The sequence below is a fragment of the Chinchilla lanigera genome, unplaced genomic scaffold (genome assembly GCF_000276665.1).
Source record: "Chinchilla lanigera isolate Chin_1 unplaced genomic scaffold, ChiLan1.0 scaffold00020, whole genome shotgun sequence".
NCBI lineage: Eukaryota > Metazoa > Chordata > Mammalia > Rodentia > Chinchillidae > Chinchilla > Chinchilla lanigera.
In genome coordinates this window covers 23794337-23822307 of record NW_004955421.1, presented here as the reverse complement: position 1 = coordinate 23822307, position 27971 = coordinate 23794337, and the positions used below count along the sequence as shown (strand labels likewise).

At 41.8% G+C, this 27971-nt stretch overlaps 1 protein-coding gene across 8 annotated transcripts in view; it reads left to right on the top strand.

Moving 5' to 3' along the window:
* Sfmbt2 (Scm-like with four mbt domains 2) overlaps positions 1-27971 on the top strand; it is a 222134-nt gene that overhangs the window by 91474 nt on the left and 102689 nt on the right. For 7 of the 8 annotated variants that reach the window (XM_013513769.1, XM_013513768.1, XM_005383870.2 and 4 more), the window contains exons 5-7: positions 14797-14885; positions 16216-16462; positions 22554-22651. In XM_013513769.1, coding sequence (XP_013369223.1) covers positions 14797-14885; positions 16216-16462; positions 22554-22651 — 434 coding nt within the window. Of the gene's footprint in view, positions 1-14796; positions 14966-16215; positions 16463-22553; positions 22652-27971 lie in introns of those variants that run through there. The other variant, XM_005383871.1, reaches the window with a different exon arrangement.

Below are 27971 nucleotides of genomic sequence, written 5' to 3'. Positions count from 1 at the left end.
TACTGAAATACTGGGTATGCTGACAGAAGATCTTACGATTTTGAGCAAGTGAACTCAAGGTTGTGTACAGAACAGATGTCTAAGAAAGATACTGTTTTCTTATACAGTATTGTTTCTTTCTCTTTTTTTATAAAGTCTCGGATTACCCATCTTCCCTGGGTGGAAGGACTCATGGTCGCAAAGTGAGTAGGGAATTTATTCTTACTCTCGGCTCATCCGGCATGAATTGTTAGCTTCACATACCTTGATTAATTACTGTTTCCAAGGCTGACATAATAGTTTTTGTTTTGTTAACAAGTGTAAATCACGTGTATGGTACTATTGTTAACAAAAAGAAAACTATAAGTTAATATATGTTACATTGCATTGCTTAAAAATAATCGTTAATAATAAAGCTTTATTGTTACAAGTATAATTTGATCTCGTGTAATTGATAGAAGAAAATTCAGGGAATTTGTCCAGGCTCTGTTTACACCTGCCTTTTTCAAGGCCTGCCACATGCACTAACCCAAATGAATTCAGTTTATGTAATAAACCGGGTGGAATTTATAGTCAACACTCAGAATGATTTACTGACAGCACCAGAGGGACATATTCTTTTACATATTCTAGCTTTGCCACAAATTTTCTTTGAAGCACTTTGTGATATACCATTGTCACATTTTTGCTTTGTTTTAGGAATCACAGAGGACCAAACCTAAGGGACTTTGACACTGTAATTGCTCAGCTTTTTTAACCTGGGGAGGGAAATGCCATTAATTTCTGTTTTTTTCTGAGCCAGTTTTCCTTGGTAACATCCTGATTCAGAGTTTGAAATCATGATTGAGTACTTTGGAATGATTCTTATCATCAGTCACTTTTACTAGGCCTTTTTTTCTCATCATAGCAAAAAATTAATGCTGCAGATATTTCTCCTTATGGTACAGTCATGAGGACGCTTGTTTGTCTTCAGGAACTTCACCGGGGTTACACCAAGGGTCCAGCGGGAAAGGTCAGTGTCACTGTCAATAGAGTAGACATTGTTCTCTCTCTGGATACCTACTTCATGCTGATTGGTTCCCAGGGCATTTGCATTTGGTAAATACTGTGACTGTCCATGATATTAGAATTCTGAAGATGAATGTAACCTATAAGAACTGAGTACAGTATGTTACCTTCCTTTCAGGCACAGGGCATAATTTTTAGACTATAGTAGGTAGTTAAGAACTACAGAGGTGAGGGCATCTGTAGAATTAAGGATTTACTCCTTCTCCAAGTGCCTTGTGGATTTGCCTGTCCTCCTAATTGAACTTCTTAAACACAGAGCTCATGTCTTAGTGATTTTATTTCCTCTCCAAATAGCTGAACTTAGGTATGACACAAAGAAAGCAATGTGCACATGCGTGCGTGTTTTTAATGGATGCATTGATACATGACTGATGCATGTATCCTTATAATTTTGTTAAAGTGCATAGTATATAAGCAAGCTTCTTAAAGTTTGTACCTAATGGCAGGATAGATTTAGAAGCTCTTTAGACGACCCTCAATCCAGGGCTCTGCTACATTATATGTTCTTAAAATATATTTGTTTATTCACAAGAGGTTTAATGGATGTCTGCTCAGTGCCAAAAGTAACGGTAAGCCTTGAGGAGAAAGTTTGAACGAGAGTGATATTTTCACCTTCTCACAGACCATCCAGGCGTCCGTGGTCAAGGGTCAGTGTCACTGACAACTGTCTGTCACGCCATCCCATCCGAAGGAAGTGCAGGTGAACAACTGGGCAGATACTGTAATGTGTAATGTGTGCCGCGAGGGAGGAGAGGGGGAGGGAGGGAATTCTGCCTCCGCCACATGGGTTGGTGTCCTTTAGAGTTGGTATTAAGGAGGTAAAGATGCACCAGGCCAGGGCGGCACAAGTCACGGGGTTGAGTAGGGATGTTGTGAAAGGCTAAGAGGCTCTCTGGAAGCTGGAGTTAAAAACTCAGGCCCAGTGAATTAAGAGCATGTTCTGTAATACCAATTGCAACTTCTTTCTTTAGGGTATTTGTTACTCACTGTGAATGTTGTAGGTTCACTCAATCTCCTGGAGTGCTGTTTGCAAAATATAAGAATAGACAGTTCGCCGGGTTTTTGGAGACACCAGGTGTGAAGGTGCTTGGCACTGGTTTGACACATGGGCAACCTTAGGAGATGTTTTATAATCAGAATTTTAGTGTCTTTGTTGAGAGAAAGGATCGTGCCTCCCTTCACTTTTGCAAAGCTGTGTGGGGAATATTGATTAAAGACTGGGTCAGGCGCTGGGTGAACCAGGCTGAGTGAAGAACATGGAATCTTTAAGGAGCTGGCACTCTAGAATTTGGTGACTTGCATCAGAGCCATGTCTTAGTGTAATATTTTCTGTGGTTCTTAGTCTTCCTGGAGTCATGGAGCTCTGAGAATTCAAAGCTACTGATGATTGCTTGAATTTGATGGTTCAGTGAAGCTTCTTGGAAAAGATCTTTCTCTCTCTGTCTCTCTCTTTCTCTTTCTCTCTCTCTCTCTCTCTCTCTCTCTCTCTCTCACACACACACACACACACACACACACACACACACACACACACAGCTCTGTATGCAATTTTCGGTACTCATCAGCTCCATTAAACCCATCCAAGTCTTACCTTGAAAGTTGTTACAACCATTTGCTTTAGAGGATATAATAACGGGTCAAACAGGCTTCAGAAATAGGCCTGTCTATGAGTGGGGAATTGGACTGACTGTGACCTTGCGGTTAAGTAAAATTCCTAGAACTTCCGATAAGGTCGCCCAAGGGACAGAGAATATGAGCGTGAGTTACAGTCAGTTGCAAAGGATGAGTCTCCATCTCCATGTCTCTTTGAACATGCTCAGGACGTGAATGGTGGCATCACTGTGATGATCAGGACTTTGGAGCAAGATTCAAGTACAAGCTAAAAGTCTAGAGCATGTTGTGATCTGTTCCCTGGAAAGCTGTTAGAGGATCCATGAAAGGCTAGATCTCTGTAGGTTGCCCTGAATTGTAATTATTTTCTGAAGTGAAAGCCAATCATTCCTTGGTTAAGGGGAAAATGCAGCTTATTGTGAGGGAGGGCCTGGCAGAAGGGTGTGTAGCCAGCAGCACAGCCAACTCAAGACTCCACTGACCAAACTCATTCGGGATGGATTCAGGGTTCAGGCAATAGGCAGAGTCCTCTGGATTGGAAATACCCATTGGTCTGCGGAGCTCAGTGTTTAAATATAGGGAGTGTGTGTCGGGCGTTGGGGGGGAGCAGCAATGTATCGTAAATGTTGTTCTCAGTTGTACAAGTGTCAAAGTGACTCTTAATCCTGGTCATACTCTTGGGCATGTTGAGTTGCTTGTACAAATGACCTCTGAAGTTATAACTAATTTAATTATAGTTATAACTATTTTAACATTGGATTCAGTTTTACTTTTCTACTTAAAGCAACTACATGACTTTGATAATTGGTTGTGGTTTTGTTTTTGAAATTTATTTATTTATTTATTTATTTTTGGTTTTTTTCTGGTACTAGGGATTGAACTCATGACCTTGTGCTTGCCAGGCAGGCGCTGTGCCACTGAACTAAATCCCCAGCCCCTTGTTTTTGAAATATAAACATGTAACTTTCCTTTTTGTTGGTCTTTTTGAGACAGGGTCTTGCTATGCAGTTCAGGCTGGACTTGAGCTCACTTTGTAGCCCAGGCTGGTCTCGAACTTGCAGCGATCCTCCTGCCTCAGCCGCCCGAGTGCTGGGATTACAGGCGTGCACCACAACACCCTGCCTTAAACATGTAAATTTTCAATTAATATTTCTTAAACTTTTTTTAAAAATTGGCTTGTTTCCCTGTAGGAGCTCATCAGGGTGGGTGTGGTCATCCTGCCATCACCCCTGTTGGCAACATCTGGCGTCCTGTTCCTCCTGTCCCTCTTCCCCCTCCTCTTCCTCCTCTTTCTCTGTCTCTTTCCATCTGCCTTCTCCTAACTCTTCCTCCCTTATTTAGGCATTGATTGGACTGACTGGTTTGGCATGGTCCTAATCCCAGTAACCTCAGTAGAGTATAAAAGGGGCAGAAAGAAGCTCTCAGGCCCTTGCTTGTTTTGCTGCCTTCTGCCTGCCATAAACTGCTTCTCCTCTGCAAGGCCTGTCTGTCCTGCCACCCTGCCTTGGATCCAGCCAACGATGGACTGAACTTCTACAGACTGTGAGCCAAATAAACCTTTCTTCACTTAACTTTCGGCATTATGGTATTTTGTCTCAGCGATGAGAAAAGTAACTAAAACAAGCCTCATCCAAAAACAATCTCATAAAAACGTCCTGAGTAGTGTTTGACCGCATATCCGGAAGCCAGGGCACAGCCAAGTGGACACAGAGTAACCGCCACAGACAGTTACGTGAGAACTGTCAACAGTGGGGTGACTCACTGAATCAGCTCTGCGCGAAGCACATGGTGGTGTACATTTTTTGCAAGCTTTTTCTTTTTAAAACATATGCCTGAGAGAAGACATTGGGAGAAATTTGAATGGAAGCTCTTTTGCTCTAGCAAAAAAGTCACTTTACAGTTAGAAGAGAAAGGAGACTTAGGAGAATAAAATCTTTAACAAGCAAATGTCTTTTCCTATTGAGCTTGGAGCCCTGGGCTTGTGTGATATGTCAATTCAGTCTTGACAGTTTCTCTGCAGAGGGAGCTAGTAAAAGACCCATAGGAAATTTTTCCCAGTGGAAAGAGGAAAAAAGTGACTGACTCTTTGGAAAGGATTTGTTAAAAGCAGGAAAATGTTTAAAGCAGTAGCAGAAATGTCTATAAAAAGTGAGATATTGGCAGCTAGAGAAGAATTGTGGAGAAGGTGCGAGAATGAGAGAAATTCCATATTTTAAATTTATAGTTTTGAAGTTCCTGCAATAGTTTTACAGGTTATTCATCTTCCAGGGTCTTGAAGACATGCTGCGGAGTAGCACGCGTTGTACTTTGAGAGTGTCAGACATAGTTCTATGGCTGTGCTGTTGCAGATCTTGGTGCTTTTTAGTGCTGAGAGGTTCTCGGACCTTCGAGAAGGAAGCAGTTGGTCAGTTGGGGAAGAGGTGCTTCTGTGTGGCACCTGGTATTGTTGATCTCTGGGTGCTTCCCTGCTCTGAAATCAATAGGGTTGTGTTACCTGACATTTTGATAGTGTGAATCATGCAGAAGACTCCAAATGCCTGTTCCTATCTTACATGGTATCACAGGCAGAGTTGGTCAAATAGCTTGATCCCTGGCTTTCTAAGTTATATAGTTGTGATCTAAAACAAATACAAAACAAGGAGAAATGGCATTACAAGCTTGTGAGATAGAATTTATTCATATCTTGATGAAAAGTCTATCTGATATTTTCAGTAGTGGCTTTTCATCTGAAGCAAGTACTGTCTCATCAAATGGTTAGTAGAACAGACAGTTTGTAAAACCCATGTACTATGTGAGTTCTTCCTGTAACAAAAGTTCAGTAACATCTGCTGTCTGCCAGTTGTTCTCGGTATTGGTTGTACTCTTGTGAACACGGTGGACATCAGTGGCCTGTAGCCTTCTGGAGCTGACAGTCAGGCTGCAGACAAACAAAAAAGTTGTAGTCATACATCATGTTAGGTCTTTAGAGGGAAAGGGTTTGGGGCCATGGAGAGAACTGTGTCAGGGGTTGGGGACGACCAGACAGGATGTGGTGAGTGAGCTGAGGAGAGACGGTGAAAAACAGAGTGTGTGTTCCTATGCAGAGAAGGCGGGTGGAGTGCCTTAGAAGGGAGGATCTTGGAGCAGTGAAGGCGAACCTTTTAGAGCTTTTGATGATACAAATAGCTTGCTGTGGCACGAGTGCCACAGGTTCGCCACCACTGTCTTAAAGAAATTCAGGGTAGAGGGCCAAGAGAAGAATGGCAGAGAGCGACACTTCAGGAAGGACATTGCACCAGGCTTGGGAGTCTGAAATTTATTCTAAAATTCAGTGGCTTAGTGACACAATCCCATTTATTTGCAAAAGGCTCATGTTGAATGCTGTTCACCAAGTTAGAACTGCACTGAATAAAAAATTGATATCCAAAGTGTTCAGAGGACTGAGGATTTAGCTCAGTAGCACAGCTTCTGCCTGGTAAGCATGAGGTCCTGAGTTCAATTCCCGGTGCCTCCCAAAAATAAAGTATATAGAGAACTTCTATAAATAAACATTTTTTTAAAAAGGAGTCTATAGAAGAATATACAAGAGATGTAAATAATGAGTTCCCAGAAGAGAAGCCTGAATTGCTATAATATAATGATACTGAACTATACTGATAATCAGTGAAAAGAAGTATTTTTCACACTGTTGAAATGAGTGAACATTTTAACCATATTAAAATCCTGGCTAGCATGGGGAGAAGTGGGAACTTTTATATACTAATGATGAGAGTTGAAATTTTTTATTTTATTTTATTTTATTTTTTTTGTGTTTTTGAGACAGGGTCTCACTATGCAGTTCAGGCTGGCCTTGAACTCACTTTGTAGCCCAGGCTGGTCTCGAACTCTCAGTGATCCTCCTGCCTCAGCCTCCTGAGTGCTGGTGTTACAGGCATGTGCCATCATACCCAGCTTGGGAGTTGAAACTGTAAGAATGACTTTGGAGAGCAGTTGGCCAATACGTGGCAAATCCTTTGCTGTCCTGCCTCTAGATATTAATCCTAGAGAAACACCATTAGAAGAATTTGTGATGCAGTTTCAGACTTTCTTACTCATCCTGTCAGCAGCATTTGCTACAGTCCAGCATTCCCTCCTTCTTGGAATATTTCATCACTGGGTAATAGACTTACCTGGCACAGGGCTGTGCAGCTGGAGTCTAGGTATTTGTGTACAGCATGGTGATCCCTGCAGAGCTGTGCTGTCGTACACTGGGGCTAGGGATCATTCTACAGCTCATGTCATGTAAATTTAGGAAGAGGTTTCATTGGAGGGAAGGGGAGATGTACGTAGACCGAAAGTTGCAGGAAGAAGGCCTCTGTAAGCCCCGTGGATCTGTGCACTCTTACTGAGCAGGGTTACTCCTGGGCAGAAGGCTGTGCACTTTGGTGGAAAGATCATTCCAGCTTGTGGGTTTTCCTTCTTATGGGATGAGGCTGGAAAACAGCTTTGGCAATAGGAAATTAGTTATTGCAGCACCATGCCCACCCAGGTTGAGGAGGAGGCACCTGTCCCATGAGAAACCTGAATGAGCTTGCCTCAGTGCCTCCGGGTGGGTCATGTCCCAGTGAGCTCCTGTCCCTAGAACTCTTGGCATTACTTGGAGCATTTCTTGGTATTGCACCGTAAGATAGAGCTATGCATGGCTCACCGGGGCTGTTCATCGAAATGAGGAGATGCCAGTGTAAGTGATACCTGTGACCTGCATGTCACTGACAAGATGGGAACTGCTCACCGTTCACGGAAGTTCTTTCCATGTGCCGGAATGTGGGATTGAGCCAGCTGTGCCTGCACATTTACTTAGAGCAAGATGACAGGACCCAAGGGACCTGGGTTCCCAACACATCTTGTGAAGCAGAACTGTCTGTCACACTGGATCACCTGCCTTGGGATTGTATCATGAGAGATGTTTGGGTCTTTATATCACAGCAGCTGAGCAGTGACACATGTCCAGAGCTTGCCTCCGACATACACTTCTCCTGAGTCTGCCCCTCGTGGTAAGTGGCCACCTTTCTAATTGAAACTTTATACCCGTTGATCAACATTGTCGCCTCACCCTCGTACCCCAGGAACCATCATTTTTCTTGCTTTGTTCTTGTTTTATGGACTCTCTTTTTGACAGTGGTGGGGATTGAACCTGAAGCCTTGTGCATGGTAGGGAAGAGCTCAGCCACTGAGCTACTCTTCCACCTCCAAGGTCAACGTCTAAGTGCAGAGTTTAAGCACTACTGTCTTCTGTCACGGTGTCTCCCGAGCTCTTGGCTGAGTGGTTGTGGTGGCCCCTTACAGGCAGCTAGTACAGTCATCATCAGAACAGTCCTTTTAGAACTTCATTCTGCTTACACCGTCAGCTGGCCCTCTCTCTTCCTTACGCAACCAGGGAGGTGCTAGTGTTGCTCTCTCAGAGCCCCGCACAGAGCTACGAGGATGTCCAACTTGAAAAATGCTGACAATGCCAAGAGCGAGCCAGGATGCGAGACCTCACTTCTGTGTGCTCAGGCTGGGGCCAACCCTTGCTGCTGCTCCTGATAGAGAGCTGGGAAAAGAGTCCCCCAACCCCCTCAAGATTACATTGGTGCAGGTAGATGGGTATTGAGGTGTTCGGCTTATGTAAACAGGAAAAATCACTAGAGTGAATTCCTTTTCAGTGAGATGTGACGCTTGTGTGAATTGTAGGAATAACTCAGATGATAAAAAGTCAAAGGCATAGAGCATCTGCTTGAGCCAGATTGAAATGGGGATGTGTGGAAATCTGGCTTGAATCCTGAATTCTGTGACCATCTCAAGGGTGCTGTTTTTCTTGTGTCCTTATGCTCTTGTGCATAGCACAGAGAACAAAAGCTTGGTTTGGGTATGGAGGAAATCTAGACCATGAGAACTGTACAGTGATCTGTGGTGTCAATTTTAAAAAGTAGATAAATGACTTTTGGTGTATACACATCCATATTGATGTGAGCATGGTATATTATCTATTCCCTACTGATCCTGCTTTCGTAAAATGCATCTGTCAGTGAGTGGATGATAACCTTTGCACAGTGTGTCCTACGTGGTAAGAGTGTCATTGCTAAATCTAACCTGAGAGGTTGCATTTTGCTACCAAGTGGTCAATTCGATAAAACTGAGAACAACCTGTAGCAAGAAATGAGTTGGATTCCTGTAACAGGTTACATTTGGAATTATCTTCCATAAATATACTCTATTTTGGCACCAGTTTGCACCTGTTTCAAGGTGTGATCATATTGGCAAATTTAGCACTACTATTCAAATAAGGGATTAAAAGAGATTGTGAGAGATTAGAAAACTCTGATCTCTGGAAAGAATTTTTGCTCTAATTATACATTTTCAAATTAATGAAAAGTTGCTATATAATTTTGTCTTTGAAAAAAAATTTTATATCTTTGACCAGAAGTTTACATTCATGACTTAATGTACAGCTTTACTCAGAGTTAATTTGTGCTTGCAAGAAATTTTGAGCTTGTGATGAAAACATTAATTAGTTTAAAGCATCTTACATATGCTCTTCTAAAAGGAAGCCTAGTATGTGATATAAACATTTGAATTCATGAAAGAGCAATGATTGTGATTGCATTACAAGTAATCCTTTGCTTTTTATGAAGCCTGAACCATACCCATTTAGGGTTAGGAAGGTTGTATTTATCTTACTTAATCCTTACAACTGCCTGATGAATAGTTGTCATTCAAAGTCATATCCTACCCAATAATAAGCTATTTTCAGTAAAAAAAGCAACTGTTTTGTTTTCATTCATAACATGGAGGAAAACCGTAAGCAATGTGTAGAACGTTGGAGAGCAAAACCTTTTCCTTTCTAAGGATCTGCGTAAATACTGACCAAGGTTTTAATGATTATGACGTAAATATTTAATAGTCAAATTATGTAGGTTATTTTGAGGTTTACAAAACGTAATTTTCTCCTTTTAAATTAATGCCATCACCACAAGAGTTAGCTGCTACTTGCTTCCAACAGTTCTTAGATATTGCCTTTGTTGAGCCCAATTCATTTCAGAACAAAATGATGCTGTTCCTTTTTGTAATCCTACAGGTATATTTATACAACTCACAGAATCTTGACTCTTTTCCTCCAACAGTCGATATATGATATCTAATGAACGTGTACTAATGAATGTGTGTGCACATGAATGTGTTTCATTCATATGACATTTTGTATCAGTTATGTCTTCTTCGGGTTGTATTTATTAAAGACCAGGACACTTTTTCTGTGTGTTTCAGCATCAGCTGTGTATTATGTGGTCCCCTGCACAGAGTGGGAGCCTCTCCATCCTGTTGAACCATTTTATGATCTACCCTCCTTTTTGTAGGAACAATTTAATTTGAGCTGAATATGAAAAATTAATGCAGATTCTCCTTCGAAATTCTCCATAGGACAGAGCTCTGTAGTCTTCTTAATACTGTGGTAGGACTAAGTGCTTCCATTTATAATTGAAGAGCTACTGTTGCTTCCTGTTTTCTTTAGCTAAATCAGTGTTAAAAAATCCTTTTCTGACAAGTCAAAGGCCACTCTCTGACATCTCACTGTAAAGGTGTAGTTCTCCTGTTTGCCAAGAGGCATTTCAGTGGATTGAGCACTCTTATTTATCTTTTCTTTTCCTCTGGAGAGCCCATTATAGTGTTAGTAAAAGAATAAAAAATACATAGACCAACAACACAAAAGAACTGAGGGGAGACCAGCACAGAAAGGAAATTTTAGAACATTTTTGGGAGCATGACAGCTGAAGGAAGGTGTGGTGTCTCTTGAATTATTGTAGGGGTGGCTGCAGCCCAGGAACTCCTTGGAACCTGGAGGCTTGTGCCTTTGAATGCCAGGTGGGTGAGAGTCCTGTATGGGCTGTGTAGTGGATTGATAACTGGTGGTCAACTTATAACCCCCAGCTGAACTGAGTGAGTGGTGCTGGGTGTGAGAGGCCCACCTGAGGACTGTTGCCAGCAGCATAAGAGGCAGATCTGGAGAAGAAGAAGCAGGCTGTTGGGAGCTGGGAGAAGCTATTGGGAGCTGAGAGAGACTGTGGGGAGCTGGCTTCCTGAGGAACTTGGCTGTTTTCATCCTCGGAGTAGCTCGGGACCTCGCTGGCACTGAGAATGGCTTCAGTTCACTTTGGGGAGCTCTGGTCCTCACTTTGAGCACAGCTTCCTGGTTCCGGAGGGGAAGATGGTGCATTGCCGGCCTCCTGGAAGAGCTTGCTGCGTTGGCTTCCCTGATGGGAACTCGGCCATCATCCCGATCATTGGAGGAGCTCGGGACCTCACTGTTGCCGGCGATGGCTGTGTTACCTTTTGGGGGAGCCCTGGTTCTTCTGAGCATCACTTCCTGGCTCCAGTGCAGATCCCTCAGCCTGCTAGCACAGATCCTTCATCCTGCTGGCACAGACTTCCTAGATTCCACCACTGACCTTTGGGCCTTTCCAGCAGATCCGTGAAACAGGCCTGCATGGGACGTTGTCATGGGTTCTGGGCCTCCAGTTGGATTCATGGGAGGCATTATTATGAGCTCTGGGTATTTAGCTCAACTCATGTAGGACATTGTTGTGGGACTCAGGCCCTCAGCTGGATTCTTTGGTCTTAGTGTGTGGACAGATTTCCTGCACTCTTTTGTATACTGTTCTTTGGGTAACTTATAAATAATCATATAAAGTATGTGTCTTGTATTATGTTGTTCCCCTTGCAAAATAAGCCGCCCCAAACCAACACAGGCTGGGATGTCCAAGGTCAGAACGCCTCACATTCTCCATCCCTGCTCCTGCCTTCACCTCGTGGTGCCACCAAGGCGCCTGCCCAGGCGTTTGTCCCTCAGGCTGATTTGTGAAGCACCTGGAAGACCTGTCCAGGAGACGCACTGATCCTGGTTTGCGAGTTAGCCTCCCAGGAGGGAGGCCACCCGAAGTCCGTCCTCTGAGTTCAAAGCCTGTGTTCTAGGACACAGGTATCTCCTCTGGATTTTCTGTTATCTCAGATTTAAGGCCAGGGACTGCCAGGTGTCCCAAGAAAACCTTTGGTGTGAGAGAGCAGGATGGAGATGAAGAAACAGTAAGCCACACCCAGGAACCACAGTGAACCGGGGAATGGCAGAGAAGACCTCTGTTCGCATAATGACAGGTCTTGAAAATAGCAAGTTAAGAAAAAGGCCCTAGAAAGAAGGAGGCACCAGAAAGCCAGAAAGAACCGTGGCAAACTAAGACGGTGACCCACGCAGGGTGGGTGGCAGAGTCACTTGAGAAAATGGCCTAGACCAAAGAGCAACAGAAAATCCTGGTGTTTACCTCAGAAGATGGGATCAAGACTGCTGCCCCTTCTGGGTGGCCTGGAGTGAGTCCCAGGGAAGACGACCCTTCTTTTCATTGTGACTTCTCTCATCTTCCAGAGGAGTGGCTGGGCATGACGCGGCCGGGCATCTCTGTTCACTGGGGGCAGGAACAGGAATTGGGGAGTGTGGGCCATTGCTGTGGGTCCAGTGCCCCCAGCATGGGTCTCATTGTTCCTGATCTGCTTGTATGGGCCGTCCAGAGGGCTCTGTACTGCAGGCCGGTTTCCTTAGAAGGTAATGTCCCTGAGAGGTGGCGTGTCCCTGGATGCTATGTGTTGCTATCACCTGAGACACTATTGACAACTTCAGCGGTGTTTTTCCAAATTCGGAAAAATGATAGTAATCTTCTGCCTGTCATTTGAGAGTTTGTTTTTTCTTTTTTTTTATAACTTTCTAATCTTAATAAAGCTATTGCGGGATTTGGAGCCATCTTTAAATGTCCTCACAAAAGCACACATTTGTTTTCTTTTCTGAACCTCCAAGTTGTGATCGCCTCCTTCAATGTAATGTGGGTCTCTCCCACAAATTAGGCATTATTGGGATAGGATTTGGACTCTTAAAAAACAGAGTTAAGTGCTTATATAACTGAAATAGAACTTTGAAAAATGTCCATGAGAAAGTTGAAAAAGATCTTGATTGTATGCTTCTTGGGAATTTCTGGGAATGTCTCTCTATAAATTGAAACTGTGGGACAGCGATTGCTAAGTTGTGGATAAACAATCCTTTACCTGAAATTGTAGAACCCTTGCCCTCCCCAGTAATTTTTTTCCTGCCATAGAATTTGCATTTGATGCTGCAGTTAAGTGCAGGGCAGGGTAGGTTTTCCGACATTTAATGTGTAGACTGGTTCTTCGGTTTCAAGAAGAGGATAATGATCATGAGCTGAAGATTTGGTTTGTGTTTGAGTCAGATTGTTCTTGTCTTCAGAATCTTCTGATTTTGAGTCTTTGAAGAGAGATGTGCTACAGAGTAGAAATTTGTAGTTTTAACTTTTCTCCTTAGAAGTTCAAATGGATACATGGACAGTGCCAATTAAGTTCTATTGCAATGATTTCTGAAGAATTCCCAGGCAAACTTTCATTATACTAGAATTTTACCAGGTTGAATATTGGTTAAAATAAGTCCAAGCACTAGGACTTCTAAATTTGCTATACTTGGTTTTAATGTTATGGTTAAATTTAATAGCTTTTTTGTTGTAGTTTGAAAATTAGAGCTTTGAGAACCAAGTGTTAACTGAAATAGTGTTTAAAATTAGCAACATTTCTGTGAATTGTTTTATCTCCATTTTTTAACCTAAAATGGTTTGTGTACTTTTATAGCTTTATAGATAACATCCTTGCGAGTAATTTATCTAGATATTTCATGGCACATGAAAGATTGCTTCGGAGTCTTCTGCAGAAACATATTAAGGAAAAGTTATAGGAGCTCTGGAACTCGGGGCTCACACTGTGTAAATTTCAGTCATCTCCAGTGCTTTCTTGCTAGGAATCTGACAGTTTGAGTATCAGTATTGCACTGTGTTTTTGTAGGGTACTTGATATTTTAAACTTTTTAACTTAAATATTAGCTTGAATTGTGTGCATGTTTGAAAGCAATCCTTAAGAGGAAAATTGATTTTCTCAGAGTGGATATAGACGGAAGTCCTGCCAAACGCAGGACCATTTATTGCTTGACTTGTACTTTTGGCATGTGATTCCTATCACATAAGTGTGTATTTATCAGGGACGGTTGTGCGTTTTGTCCTCAGTGGGAAACTTTTAGGCTGATCTTTGTTTTGTGCTCATCTGCTGCTACTCAACTCTCCCTGCGGTGGGAAGGTGAGAACCCCAGTGTGCCTGGGTGGAATCTGAAGCAAGCGTTGCTCTGGCTGACTTTGCACGTCTGGAAGGGCTGAGACCCTCAGGAATGGGGGTTGTCTTTGCTAAGGTTTTGAAGATCTGTAGCTTAGGAGAGTCATCACAAAGGGATACTGCCTCAGGTCCTGGGTCCTAAGCACATGTAGGATGCTGGCCTCCAGGGCCAGATTGGATTTTTTGTTTTGTTTTGTTTTGTTTTCCAAAAAATACTCAAGTTCAATTCTTCCGTTTACAGCGATGCCCCCACTTGAAGACCCTGCCTCTTTCGTTCTTGTGTAACTGTGACAGCCTGCTTTTGAACTGTTTAGCTACCATTTAAACCCTCACAGTACTGCCAGACTCACTATATGCAGAGATCTCATTTGTTAAATGTCTTTGTCTACCTTCTCAGCTGTCCGTTCAGCATGATTTTCCAGGGCTGCTTGCTTGAACTTCACCGCAGCCTTGCTGATTACTTTCTTTCTCCATTTCTGTCTGATTAGCATGCACTGTTTTCTCTCACCCTGGACAAAAACTTTCCTTTTCCCCCACTGGATAACCCTTTCATTAATTGAGAGCCTGGTTTTATTTTCTCATTTAAAAGTTTTTCTGGATTTCTCTGTCCCTCATCCATCTCTTTCTTCACAGAACCCGCTGAATGACATGCTTTGTAATACCTGCTTTGGTGTTCCCAGGAGATTCTAAACAGGCTGTCAGAGCTCAGGCCCTCCGACTCTTTGATCTCCAAGTGCCCAGGCACTTGCTGGGTGTAAAGTCACAACCTGTGGACAGATTCATTGTCCCACTTACAGTCCTATTTAGTGAAGCATGGTGCTTAAAATTAAGGAAAGTGTTGAAATTACACCAACATACAGAAAACTGCAGTGATTTTAAATTTATTTAATATTTTACTGATGTGTTAAAATTTTTTTTCCTCCCTTATCTTGTCAGCCATCAAAGAGAAGTACACAGACTGGACAGAATTCCTCATACGTGATTTGACTGGCTCTCGGACAGCACCTGCCAACCTACTGGAAGGTGTATGTATTGCTATTATGCATCTATTCTGTCTCTGAAGCATCCTTGCCCCGTGAACTCAGACCTAATGGCACCTTTGCATATATCCTTCTGCAGATACATGTGTACACACAATATCTTTACTCAGGTAGCCTGGATATTCCTATTTTGTAATAAATTACTTAGTTGACAGGATTTGAATGTTGACAGATTAGAAATCTTCCCTGGTCAATAAATGGAAGTTGTGCTCTATGTGAACGCATTTTAAAATTTTGTGTAAGGATGTCTTCCCATTATCTTGTACATATGTAAACAAAATCCTATGAATAACTTTGAATAGATGATGACTAAGTGTTATGTATTGAACATTATCAAACCTATCTTAAGAGTGTCTCTGAGACATGAAAAAGCTTGATGAATAACTGGGAATAAGGTGCAGATTTTGACAGTGTTAATATTTTTTTTAACCTTCTCAAAAATAGTGTTGATACTTCAGAGTACCATCAGCTGATATTCATAAACAGCTTTTGTTTTATGACAGTTTTGTTTATTTTAATAGCTGCTAGTTTGTTAGGTGAACAAACCAAAATGACGATTGTTCACCTTTTCAAAGGGACACATTGTCTTATTATGTTAATTTATGAAAATATATTTGCCTATAAGGCTGGCTGAACAAACACCCTTTTCATATGTTAGCATATGCCAAGAGCTTTCCTTAGGAAGGTCAGTAATCATGTACCTTCAAAACCATTTACCAGGTTAAGTGATTAAATGTAGAAGTAACTTTACATAGTAGTCAGATTTCACTAATAATGAAGTGTATTAGACATCTCATCTACACATGGTCATACAGAGTCACCAAGTCAAATAACAGAGGGTCTTGATTATTAGAGTATTGGCCACCAGAAGATGAAGGTCTGTCGATGAGTCCTGGTTTAAGTTTATTGCCCTGCATTAGATATATCTATCTATTTGAAAAGTAGACATTTTGTTACCACATGTTTTCTAGCTCCAGGAAAATTTGGATATAATTCTTAAAAGTGTATTGTTTTTTAACAAATGCAAGTTTACCGGGGAAGGGTGATTTGTTTGAAGCATAAACTGTTATTTTCTATTTCTTGTGATTTTTGTTGTTGGGTACAGTGCTGTGTACATGGATGTGTGTGAGGGAGGAAGGGGAAGGGGTGGGGTGGGTAATGGCTGTGCAGAGGATGGGGGTGGTGGGAAACACCAGACTGTTTGCCAGTAGCTTGGATGATGGTGTGAAAAAAATATTATCTTCTGCTGTCATCTGTTTCCATGAGAACCTTAAAATAAAGTTTAAAATAAGGAGTTTTGCTTCTGTTTAAACAGCCTCTGCGAGGGAAAGGCCCTATAGACCTCATTACAGTTGATTCCTTAATAGAACTTCAGGATTCTCAGAACCCTTTTCAGTACTGGATAGTTAGTGTGATTGAAAATGTTGGAGGAAGATTACGCCTTCGCTATGTGGGATTGGAGGACACTGAATCCTATGACCAGTGGTTGTTTTACTTGGATTACAGACTTCGACCAGTTGGTTGGTGTCAAGAGAATAAATACAGAATGGACCCTCCTTCAGGTAAGGGCCAAAGATCTTGCTGTTGTAAAGTGTTTTACTAAAACAGGTGATATTTTTCTGGATATGTCTCTGGAGAATTTCTTATCTCTGTGGCATCTTTTACATCCAAGTATGTGAATTTTAAGCTTGTTAACTCCCACATACTTTGTGTAGAGAATAAAATCCAAAACTTTACCCAGCAGCATTCTCAATGGAGAGAGTAATGTTAGAAGCCTTAGGGAAGTTTATTTAGTTCTTTGGAGTCACTAGTTCACAAATGAAGGACATAGTAGATTGGACTTTGAACATATTCTCCCCCTTTTTCCTTAGGGATTCTGGTAATCTTGCGAGTAGATTCCATAGTCTCCATCTGCCCATCTATCCACTTGTCCACTTATTCATCTGTATATATCCTTCTCTTTCTCACTGCCCCACTACACTACCCAATCACCAATTCCAGTTCCACCTATCTATTCACATCAACCCATCTCTCCATTCATATGTCTCTATTTTCATTCATCTAATTACCTATCCATCCATTCATCCATGGATCTGAATATCTGAATCACGTGCGTATCATTATATAATCCATTTGACCAGGAAATGCTCAAGGAGCTCGTCATGACCCCCACCCACCAAACCCCAGAACACCATCCACTTTAGATAGCTTCAGTGCACTATCTTTGCGCAGACTTACTTGGAGAAAATAGTGCATTATGCTTTTTGACATACCGAACTAGTCAAAAATGTCAATATTTACAAAATAACCATTCTTGGATGTTTACTATGTACCAGGTGATTTTTACATCTGCTATGTTGTTTGTTTTGATTCCAAAAAGGTGCCGAGTATCTGGTGTGAACTTTATTTCACAGCAAATAAAGATGAGGCTGGGTAGCTACTCATTCAAGCTTTCCTGGATGATAGGAAGCGGGTGCTACAGTTCAGATTCCCCAGGTTCTGTGTTCGTTGCTGATCAGCATGGGTCTTACCGACCTTTTGATGGGAACCCTCAGAGGAAAGCTTCTGGATTTTTATGCAGTTAAAGATGCTAACCCACAGAAGAAGTACTCCTTTCTATCAGAAACTGTTGGTCTTCATTCTGGTCAGTTTTGTAGGTATATTTGGAGGAAGTACTTAGTGCCTTACTTTATTAAAAGTAAAATTTCCCTCCTATAGTTGCCAGTGTTAGTCTCGAGTATGTGAAAATGAGAGGTTATGCATACCTTTTATGTCACTCAAGGGTGTTAATTGGAAAGAGTTTCCTGGTTCTGGATCCTGTGTGTTTGTATCTGTGTTAAATCTGACAGGTGTACAGACACATAACCTGGTATTATATTATATTCACATTGTTGTTGCTAACAGTTTGAGAGGCAGCCAAGAAATCCTTTTATGCTCTGAGCAGTTCCGTATGCAGACAAACAAAAGGCCCAGGCGTACTGTGAGGAGAGATCTGGGCTTGGGTTTGCTTTGGGATTCACAACCTGGCAGAAAAAATTTACTTTGTGGGGAAAGGTGGGTGTCTAAATCTCAGCTTAGTGTCTAATTGCTTTACAAATTGGAGGAGAAACATGCATTTGTCTGTGTAAAAATTTACAGCAAAACAAATAATGTCACATGGCTTCTTATGTCCTCTGTCATCTCTTTTCCTGTGAAATCCTGGGTCTCAGAAGGGAAAATGTCCCTGTAAATACTTACTTATGAGTTCTGTCCTTGAGATAATTTCACATTTTTTTAGAATAGGAATAAATTATGCTTATTTGTCTTAAAATTTTCTGGACATAAGCTGTTCCTTTCACTAAAGTTTATGCAGGTCCTTAGTGCCTTTGAAAGAGGCATTTATCATCAGAAGCTCGCTTCTCCAACATTTAAATTGTTAGCAAGAAGGGCTATGTTGGGGAGGAATAAAATAAGAGGTGAAAAAACATTCAGAACGTTCCTTAAACTCGTTTTAGTTAGAAGATAAAAACTGGATTCTCTTGCCTCATTCAGTGGAACTGCTCCCCTGGGAGAAGGCAGTTATTGCCTAGGCTTTTACCCGTGGGAATGGAGTCTGATACTTTGGATTTGTGTAGATTAATTTCAGGTCCCAGTATAACTTGTACAACTTGCGTGGTAGCACCATTTCCTTCAATGAAATATAGGTGGCAATAACATTTTAGACTTGCATAGACAATTCTCATTTTATTCTCAAACACTATTTAATTGATGCAAAGTATCCGGCATTCACGGACAGTGCAGAGTCGAGCTGGAAGGGTAGCGGCAGGGGCTGGTAGTGGATGCCAGCGCGTACTTGGAGGAGAAGGCTGTGCCGGCTGGTCCCTCCCAACACTGTTTTCAGTTTGCATCCCCACTAGTACTCTCGTTGCTGTTAAAAACTATTCTTTTGGCTTTACTTATCCTCTTGACTTTTTATGGGAAAATTATTTCCCAGCGATTCAGCCCTCGTAGGGGTAATAGAAACCAACAACAGGGTGCAGATGGGAAGTTATTCTTCAGAAACTCGTTCGGGAGAAGGTGCTGGATTTGATACCATCCACTTCTGAGTGTGTATAGTTATTGAGTCTTTCAATGTCCGGCCCCAAATTAGGGGACACGGCTTTCTGGTGCTTGGGACGGGAGAGAGTGGAAGAAGCCATTGAACCCTGCAAAGTGGGGATAATTACTCGTTTGCTGGGCCTGAGTGATAAAAGGTGCATCAAGGAATTGGCATATTCTGGAGATTCAAACTTGATCAGAGTGTTATGCTTATGCCTTTGGTTTTTCAAGAAGTTTTAGTGGCTCGTGGAAGTCAGGGGTCATTTAAGACCCCTGCTTTGCTACTTTCTAGAAGTTCAGAAAGCAAGATAGGTTTTATGTGTCCCTGTAGCCTCTAAAGAGGTGAAACTTTTTAGCCCCCTCCCCTTTCTAGCATCGGTTTCATATTTTTTCCTTTCAAAATCCTTCTCTCAAACATTGCAAATTTAAAAAAAAGGTTTTAAATAGTTCCCAGAGTCAGGAAGCTTGTGACTCTTAACTTAAATAGTTTCTGCCTAAATTGTTTCTCTTTCCAAAAAGACTGGGTGCTTTCAGTGTTTGTCCGCTTGGGTTGCCATAATAGAACATCACAGGCTGCGTGGCTTCAGCAGATACATGGATTTTCTCACAATTCTAGAGGGTAGAGCCCGGAGCTGTGGGTGCTGGCATGGTCAGGGTCTAGTGAGGACTCTGCGTGGCTTGGAAAAAGTCACTTTCGGGCTGTGTCCTCAGTCAGTGTGTCTTGAGGGAGAGCTGTGTCATCCTTTGTTAGCTAGCACACCAGTCCCGCCTCGAGGGTCCTTGCCAGGTAACCTCCTAACCCTGATCATCTTTCCGAGACCCCTTCTGCTCACGCTGTCACATTGGGAAGTTGCGCTTCTCCGTGTGAGTTGGGGCAGGCCGCAAGCATTCAGCGCGTAATACTTTCCTAGGTTTACTGTCCTAACCATGCAGTGGTCCCTCCTCAGTGGTAAGGGCTGGTGGAGGAGGAGGAGCAGAAGTGTGGCAGGCGTTGGGCGCACAGACGAAGGGGTCACTCCTCCAGGCCTCTGCTTGCTTCTGGTCATTTATTTACTTGTTTGTTTACGGTTATGTCCCGCATCCCTGCCTTCTGCAGCACTTCTTACTGAACGGCTGCCCAGATCCTTGCATGGAGGGAGCTGGCCTCATTTTCCTGTAGGCTTCTAGTTGCAGGTGAACGAGGACATGTGTTAATTGCTTGTGATTTCCTCAACAAACAGAGATTGGGGTACTGTACGCTGTTAAATCACCTGCCACACAATTGTGTAAAAGAAAATGTTTTATGTCCTTTTAATGGAGCTGTTGATTGTCTGTAAACGCGCTGGCATAGCCCACACGGGGAACACTGTTCTCTGCTCCTTGCCTCTCCGGGGTGTTGAGCCTCTGCAGGTGGCTGAGCAGATTGACAGATCTGCAGCCGAGTTTCACCTTTTCAGGAAACAAGGAAGCCTTGCTATGGGGTTGGATTTCACTCTAGGGACTCAGTGTCAGAAAGAAGGCAGAGAAACTTAATGTTGTAGGACAGAGGCAGAAATCGCCTAGAACCCAGGGTGCGCATTCCTTCTGTCTCTGAACGGATGGAGGAGCCAGTTCTGCAGTGCTGGTGTGTGAGTGGGGCAGGAGACTCTGGCAGCCCCAGGGTTCTGATAGTTTGGATTTAATCCATACTGGATTTCCGTTCCTTTTGACCTTGAGTCAAACTTGAGTAGTTTTATAACTACTCTTTCACCCGCTTCCCTGTCTCAGAATCTTCCCTTACTCGGAGGTTACAGTCAGGGAAAAACTGGTCAGGATTATGGAGCAAGAGCACGAAGGGTGCAAACACCCTGAGTCCGAGCTTTTCCCTTTTTGCTCCCTCTGTGTCTTCAGATTTGTTCTCTGGTCTTGGCTTTGGAAATCCACCTTGTTTCTCAGGAGTTGGTCCTTTTCCTGTCGCAGTGAGATCAACCTTCTTGTCTGCCCACTCCCGCTGGCCAGCAGGGTGATTTGCTGTTTCTCGAGGAGGACTCCTGTCTCAGGCACTGCTTTTCCCTGCACCCCTCTCCTGGCCGCTGCCTTGGTGTGAGCTGGGCCTTGCTCCCCTCAACCCTCTTCAGTTGCCCCCCGCTCCTTGAAGGCTTTGCTGCTGTGCCTTGAATTGAGCCGTCGGTTTCAGGGACCTCTTCCACCCTCAGGGAGCAGTTCGTAGGGTGCTGTGAACTGGCCCCCTTGCCTACTTTGTGGGACCTTGTGACGAGCAGTGTCTCCTTTCCCTTCTCACCTGGGCCATTCATTCATTTATTGAGATCCTCTTCATTCATTTACTGAGGTCCTATTATGTGTCCCCAGACACTGCTAAGCAAAACCACATCTATTTTTGTTCTGGCATAGAATATACAATTAGAAAAATAGAATTTTCTCCAGAGGTTGAAGAGTACATCAAATGCTAGAAACGGTTATTACGGACAATATGTACAACCAGAGGCTATTTCATCAAAAATCACACTTTTTGTGTCTTTGTGTCATGAACAATGACAATGGGCAATGCCTTGATGACTTGGCTTGTTCTAGTAGCATTTTATACTCACTTTAATTATGTCCTGAAATGATTAAAAAAGAAACCTGCTAGAACAGAGGGGCTTAAAGCTCAAGGTGAGTTCCGAAGCTATGAGAATCCAAATATATGACTCTGTGCTAAAAAAGCAGACATGCAAGAAATTAAAAATATAGCCCAAAGGTTTAATGTTGCCTTTTAACTGTGCTTAAATTCATATTCATATCCTAACTGTCTGTCTGAAGTAGCCTAGGTTGATATAGTGAAGGTATAAACATATCTGCTTTAGTGAGTGCTTCTGCAAATCCTATTTTGATAAGGTCTTAAATCTATTGAGAGCAGGACATAAAATTCCTCTGCACTTTCAGCAATAGGTAAAAACAGTGCTCAACATTTTTTCCTTTTTAATTTTGCATTCAGACTATGTAACCTCTGTGTATAAATCTCTCTTTCCCCACTGCCTGGGGAAAAATGTGGCCAACATGTGGTGTGTTAGCAGCATTTCAAGTGTAAATATGAAACTTGGTTGGTAAATTTTAATTTACCCTTTAATAATTTCCTGACTTATATGGACTATTTTTAGCATATGAGACCTTAGGGGTTTGGTGGAAAATATGCAGCAATAACTGCAAATACCAGACAAGAGTCATTTGTAGTTTAGAAACTTAACCAGATAATAAGTTCTTCATCAGTACTAGTACATCCGGAGTGACGTGTGGCATCTGGGGCTGTAGATGACCGAAGGTTCTGCTAATGTGATTAATACCATTAAATTACTTAGAGTGCTCGCAAAATGCATACAAATGTTCCCTGAGGAAGAGCTGTATTAAGTTTATTCTTCATTTCTGATAGCAGAATCCCACGTTGCTATTTAATTTCTGAAGCTCGCTTTAGCAGGTGGCCATGTCTGGCAGGCAGAGTCTGAACTCTGATGATTTCTGAGAGTGCCGGGGTGTCATGGAAGGAAAGAAAGATAAAATTCAAGAGCCACCCAGCAGAATGTTGTGGTCCTTAAACTCTTCTGTGGTTTGCTGTTGACACAGAGATCTGTCCTTTGAAGATGACCTCTGAGTGGAAATGTGCTCTGGAAAAATCCCTTATTGCTGCTGCGGAGTTTCCTCTTCCAATGGAAGTATTTAAGGTAAGTTGTTACTTCTCAGCACTTGGGCTGCTCTTTCCAAGGGTAAATGGTTGAAACAGCATTCTCTGTGAAATCCTGTCTCACTGTTAGAAAAGCTCCCTTCTCGGCCAACTCCCTTTTCAGATGTTTGAGTTTGTCTGTTCTACTTTATTCTTTTTAAAACAATCCTCTTTAAAATATCCATTTTGTAAGAGGTTGACTTGAATTTTTGCAGGTTATTGTTTTTCTCTATAATATAAATCTCCTTTTCATCCCCTCATCTCCTACCAAGAAACCAAAGAAGATACAGCCAGTCTAATTTTACTGTTTGTTTGATGAAAACGATTGAGAGTGTCGTTTCTCCTTGGTGGTTTAGTTCTTGATGGGTCAGGAAACTTGTCAGGAGTCTCTGTTGCATGCGGTGCCTTCCTCTGGGTGCTCCTGTGGAGAGGAAGGACTAGGAAACACATCTAAGGTGAAATGTATTGCCAAGTTCTTAAGACTTGTAAGATCATGCTTCGAACTTAGTGTTTCCATCCTCTCCAAGGACGGCTGGGGGAGGGTGTTGTGTTCCGTGTGGCCGCAGGAGAACACGCAGAGGTCTGGCTGCTCCCGCACAGATCCCTGCGTTTATTCCGTGAGTTCCTTTCCACGCTCATTTTCAGGCCAGCCAGTCTGAGTAGCTTGTGAGCCTTCTGAGGATTCTGCAGTCTTAATAGGGTTAGCGCTCAGCTTTTCTGCTGAAGACTTCTATTTGGCTTTGCTGAATATGTTAAATTAGTTACTTCTTGTTCATCAGCTGTTTTACCTTCCATACCTTTGCTGCTGCTGAGTGGACTCATATCTTTTTTTAATAGTCTCTTTAATGTAGTTTTGGTTACAGTTTTTAGGAGGAGATAAAATTGATGTAAGTTTTTAGACTGACACCTTAAGCTTGCACTGCTATTTTAAAAAGTCTTGCTTGGCCTCTTGGGTGAAATAAAGCTTCTGCATCTTCCAAGACGGACCAAGCTTGCTGTGATTTTACTGCACTCCCTTTGTAGTCTGTGTCTGGCCAGGTCTCTGGCCAGGGCGCTAGGTTGGTCCACAGTGGAATTTTTAAAAATGTTTTTCAGATACCTCTTTTACCCGATTTTTTCTTTTTTGCTAAATTCCTACTCATCCTCCAATCTCAAATATAAATTCTCTAAAGGAATCTTTCTGTGGACCCCTGGACTCTGTCCCTGACCCAAGTGAGTGGTTTCTGTTAAGAGTCCTTGTAGCAACCTGTTCTGCCACAATCACTTGTAGTCCCTAGTGTGATTCCTTGCATGCTACCTGCTTCTTCTTGCCCGCCTTGAAGCTCTAATAAGGCAAGGGCCATATCTGTTTGTTCAGTGTTGGACATATAGGCCCTTGTCTATGGTAGTGTTGAAAAAATGCTTGTCAAATAAGTGAACAAATTCTTGGCATATATATTTAACTCACTGAATATAAAAATTGTGCGTTAATAGAGTTACAGATTAATTGGACGTGCAGACTTGTTTAGAACATGACTATTGAGACTGAACAGGCATAATCATTAATACTCTTTGCCATACTTTTAATTAGCAATTAACTAATTCATTGAGCATTTATTGAGCAGCTATTCTTTGGCACAAGCTATTATATGCTGCAACCTGATTTGAGGTTTAATAGTTGGCTTATATTTTCCAAAATGTGTTTACCTTCTTCCCTCACCTTCATTTCTCCCTATGTGAATTGAGACTATTATTTTGATAGACTACCTGCAAATTATCATCTTCCTCAATATTTTGTTCATGAAGTATTACTTTAAGAGTAGATACTAAGTGTTACTTTGGGGCCTCACGGAAGGAGTAGACACTTCAGAAAAATAAAGGTTGGTTGCTTTGAATATTATGTGTTCTGAAGGTTCCTGGGTTCCTTTTATAATTGTCTTTCATCTCAATTTGAGAAAAGAGTAACGAGCAGCTTCCTAGCCATAGCTGAATAGGATCAGTATTTGTATAATTAATTTGGAGGTCAGGAGAATACCAACTTGATTGGTTTCCTGAGGTGGTTGTAATAAATTTCCATGGATTGAGTTACCTATAAAAATGGAAATTGATTCCCCCCTACTTCTGGAGGCTACAGTTTCAGTCCATGTGTTAGCAGGACCAGACTCTGCCTAACAGCTCTGAGGGAAAAACAGCCTCATGAATCTGTCCTCAACTTCTGGCAGCTGTCTTGGCATCACTCCATGCTCTGTCTGGGTCTCCACCTGGCCTCCTGTTTTCTATATGTGTCTGTCCAAATGTCTCTCTACTTATTAGGACACTAGTCGTTGGATTAAAGCCCATGCTAATCCAGCATGAACCCATTTTAACTCTTTTTTTTTTTTTACAACGACCCTCTTTCCAAGTAAAGTCTCATTCACAGGTTCTACGTGGACATGAACTTGTCAGGGACACTGTTTAACTCAGTGTAATCACATGTATGTATGCTAAGTAATTTAAGAAGTAAAATAGTTGTTTTTCTCTACTGAGTTCCTCTATGTATAAGGAGAGGTAATTAAGTTCAGAGAAATTATATGGGATGAGCATATATGAGTCTTTGCAGTTTTGTCAAGTTTTTAGAAGTTCCAGTAAGCACTATTCCTCTGCAGCGTCTCCCCAAATAGAATATCCATATACGTATCTCCCCCTCTGTTATCATTGTTGGATCATCAGTGTTTCTCAGCAGGCAGACTTACTTCTATTTCTTTCATTATAGTGAAAAGAATATATGTTTGAATTCAGCAGTGAATCATCTGAGATGCATGTTGTTATGGAAAATTGCCATCGTGTTCAGCAGTTACGAGGCAGAAGTCAAAGCTAAGCACATTAAATGGCTAGAGATGAGCAGTATTTTCAGGCAATTCTTTTTATTATTTTTACACTTTAGATAAAATGGGCATTTTGATGGAATGCATCTCATTACGCTGCAGCGTGGCACTTTGGAGGACGTGCTCACGTGCCTGTGTATCTGTGTCTGTACCTGCAGTTGGATCGAGTTCATGTGCATTTTTCCCTTCTCTCTGAAACAGAAGCAGTGTTTTAAAAAAACGCTCCTGGTTAGTACTGTATTTCTGCTGTTATTTACCTTCCGTTGGAGAAAACATTTGGAATAACTTCTGGGTACTCCGTGAGTTATTTATAGGGAATTTTAACTTACCTTTTTTGGAAAATGCAAATCACCTCCAAAACATACAGTTCAAAGATAAATTGTTGATGAAATGAGAAAATATAAACAGAGAGCATTTAAACCACTGATTTTATTGAAAAGTAAATGTTATGTTTTTCCCCTAAAAACTGACCTCATTATTTGGAGTGCTACAAGATGTACTGAAACGATTGCTACACTGGTACTAGTTTGCTTTTCAAAAAGAATGAGGGTATAAGGAAACTCCACGGCACACGATTCTCCTCTCACCAGTTGCTCAAACCATTCTGCCTGTATTACACAGCTGGGTCACGATCAGTGCTCAGCACACAAAGAAATCGGCTTAGATAAACCAGTCATGGTGCCCCACTCCTGTAATCCCATTCTCAAGTTTAACCTAATCTGAGCAACTTTATCAAGACCCCATCCCAAAATAAAAACTGCTGGGGATGTAGCTCAGTATGAAAGTCCTGGGTTCAATCCTCAGTACCATTATAAAAAAAAAGAATCAGTTTAAAAGACTTTAAAATGTGAGTAAAACCTTTACAGGATGTAGTGACATCTACGTAGTTTGCAGCTTCTATAAGCAATCATTTGGTTAACTTGGCGTTTTCCATTATCAGCTAAAATGAGATACCTTGGTTCAACAAAAGCTTTTGGCTTTTGTCTTTCTAAGGATCTGTTAGGACAGTTTTCTCTTAGAGCTTGTTTCTGTCCTAAAATAATGAAGTTTATATGACAGGACTAACTCAACTTTTTTGGCCAACAAAGTCTATGCTGCCTCAGTTTCCTAATTCAGTGTTGGCTAAGATAAACACTAAAGAATATTTTGGAACTAAGTTTAAAAATAGGGCCATAGGAGACCAGAAAACAATCTAGTGTTGATTCATGTGATACTGCTTCCCTTAGTGGATATTCATGAGCCTTCTATAATCGCTACTGCTTTTCATTCTGCTATTCTTTTTATTGGGTGTCACTGTGGCATTTCCCTTCATGTATATTACATATTTTGATCATATCCAGGTGCTCTATCACCCTCTGCCTTTCTTGTAAGTTGTGGTCTATCTACCTGTGTGACTCCAGTTGTTGGCAAATGTTAAATTATGAAAGTTTCACTGAGAGCTCATATATCCATCAAAAGATTTACAAATCAGAAACAGCAGTTCCTAGTTTCTGGAAATAAAGTGGAAATAAGGTTTTTTTTTTTTTACTTAGAGTAAAAAAATCATAGTGCAGGCTAAGCAAACATTCTCAAGCTAAATTTGTTCATCACCATAGCTTGTAGTGACGAACATACTTGAAATGCCACTAAAATCCATGATCCATTTTTATCCTTAAGAAAAGGGAAATTTTTCGAAACTTTTTGTCTTTAGTTTTTTTTGTGTTGAAATTTCATTTGTTTGAACTTCCCCATTAGGTATTTAGAGACTTGTAGTGGCGTGAAGTTAATTATAGATAGACAGCTAAGACATAAGGCCCAAACCTTGGCAAACTAGACTTGATTCCTTACCTCGTTAGGTCTGTACACTAACCCTACTGCTATGAAGTTATACATCATTTCCTCATTAAACCAACAAAATAGGGATACAACAAACTTGTGGAATATGCTCAGAGCAGTTGAGTTCTGTGCTAGGGCTGGCTGGAGTGACTAGTCTCTGCTTTCTAGTGAGTTTATTTTCTGTGCTAAATTGCACACGTTCTAACTGATTCTCAAACTTGTATTAGAAGTACAGTGAGCAGTGATTCCCTGATCCTTCTGGGTTCTTTCTTTTTATTTGGAGCTCAGGAGTGATGTGGGTTTTGATGTAATCCAGTACTGGAGTTTAGGATCCTGTCCTACTGCCTTCCTGGCCAATTTCTAATCAATGTCTGTAGCTACAGTGGTGGTCAGGATAAGTGAGGCTCTGCCTTCTTCATCAGACTCACAGCAGGTCAGAAGCGTGCCTGCTCTAAGTAGAGTCACCCATCAGTTAATGGTGGGGCTCTGACCTCAGAAATGTGTCTGTGAGTGATTTCATCATTGTTTCAACATCACAGAGTGTACTTAAACAAATTTAGGTGGTGTACGTCGCTTGCTGTGGCTTCTTCATGCAACCAGGAGGGGCGGTGAACTTGGCAGTATGAGGCTGCTGGTGGTGTAGCTCAGCATACTGCTTTACAG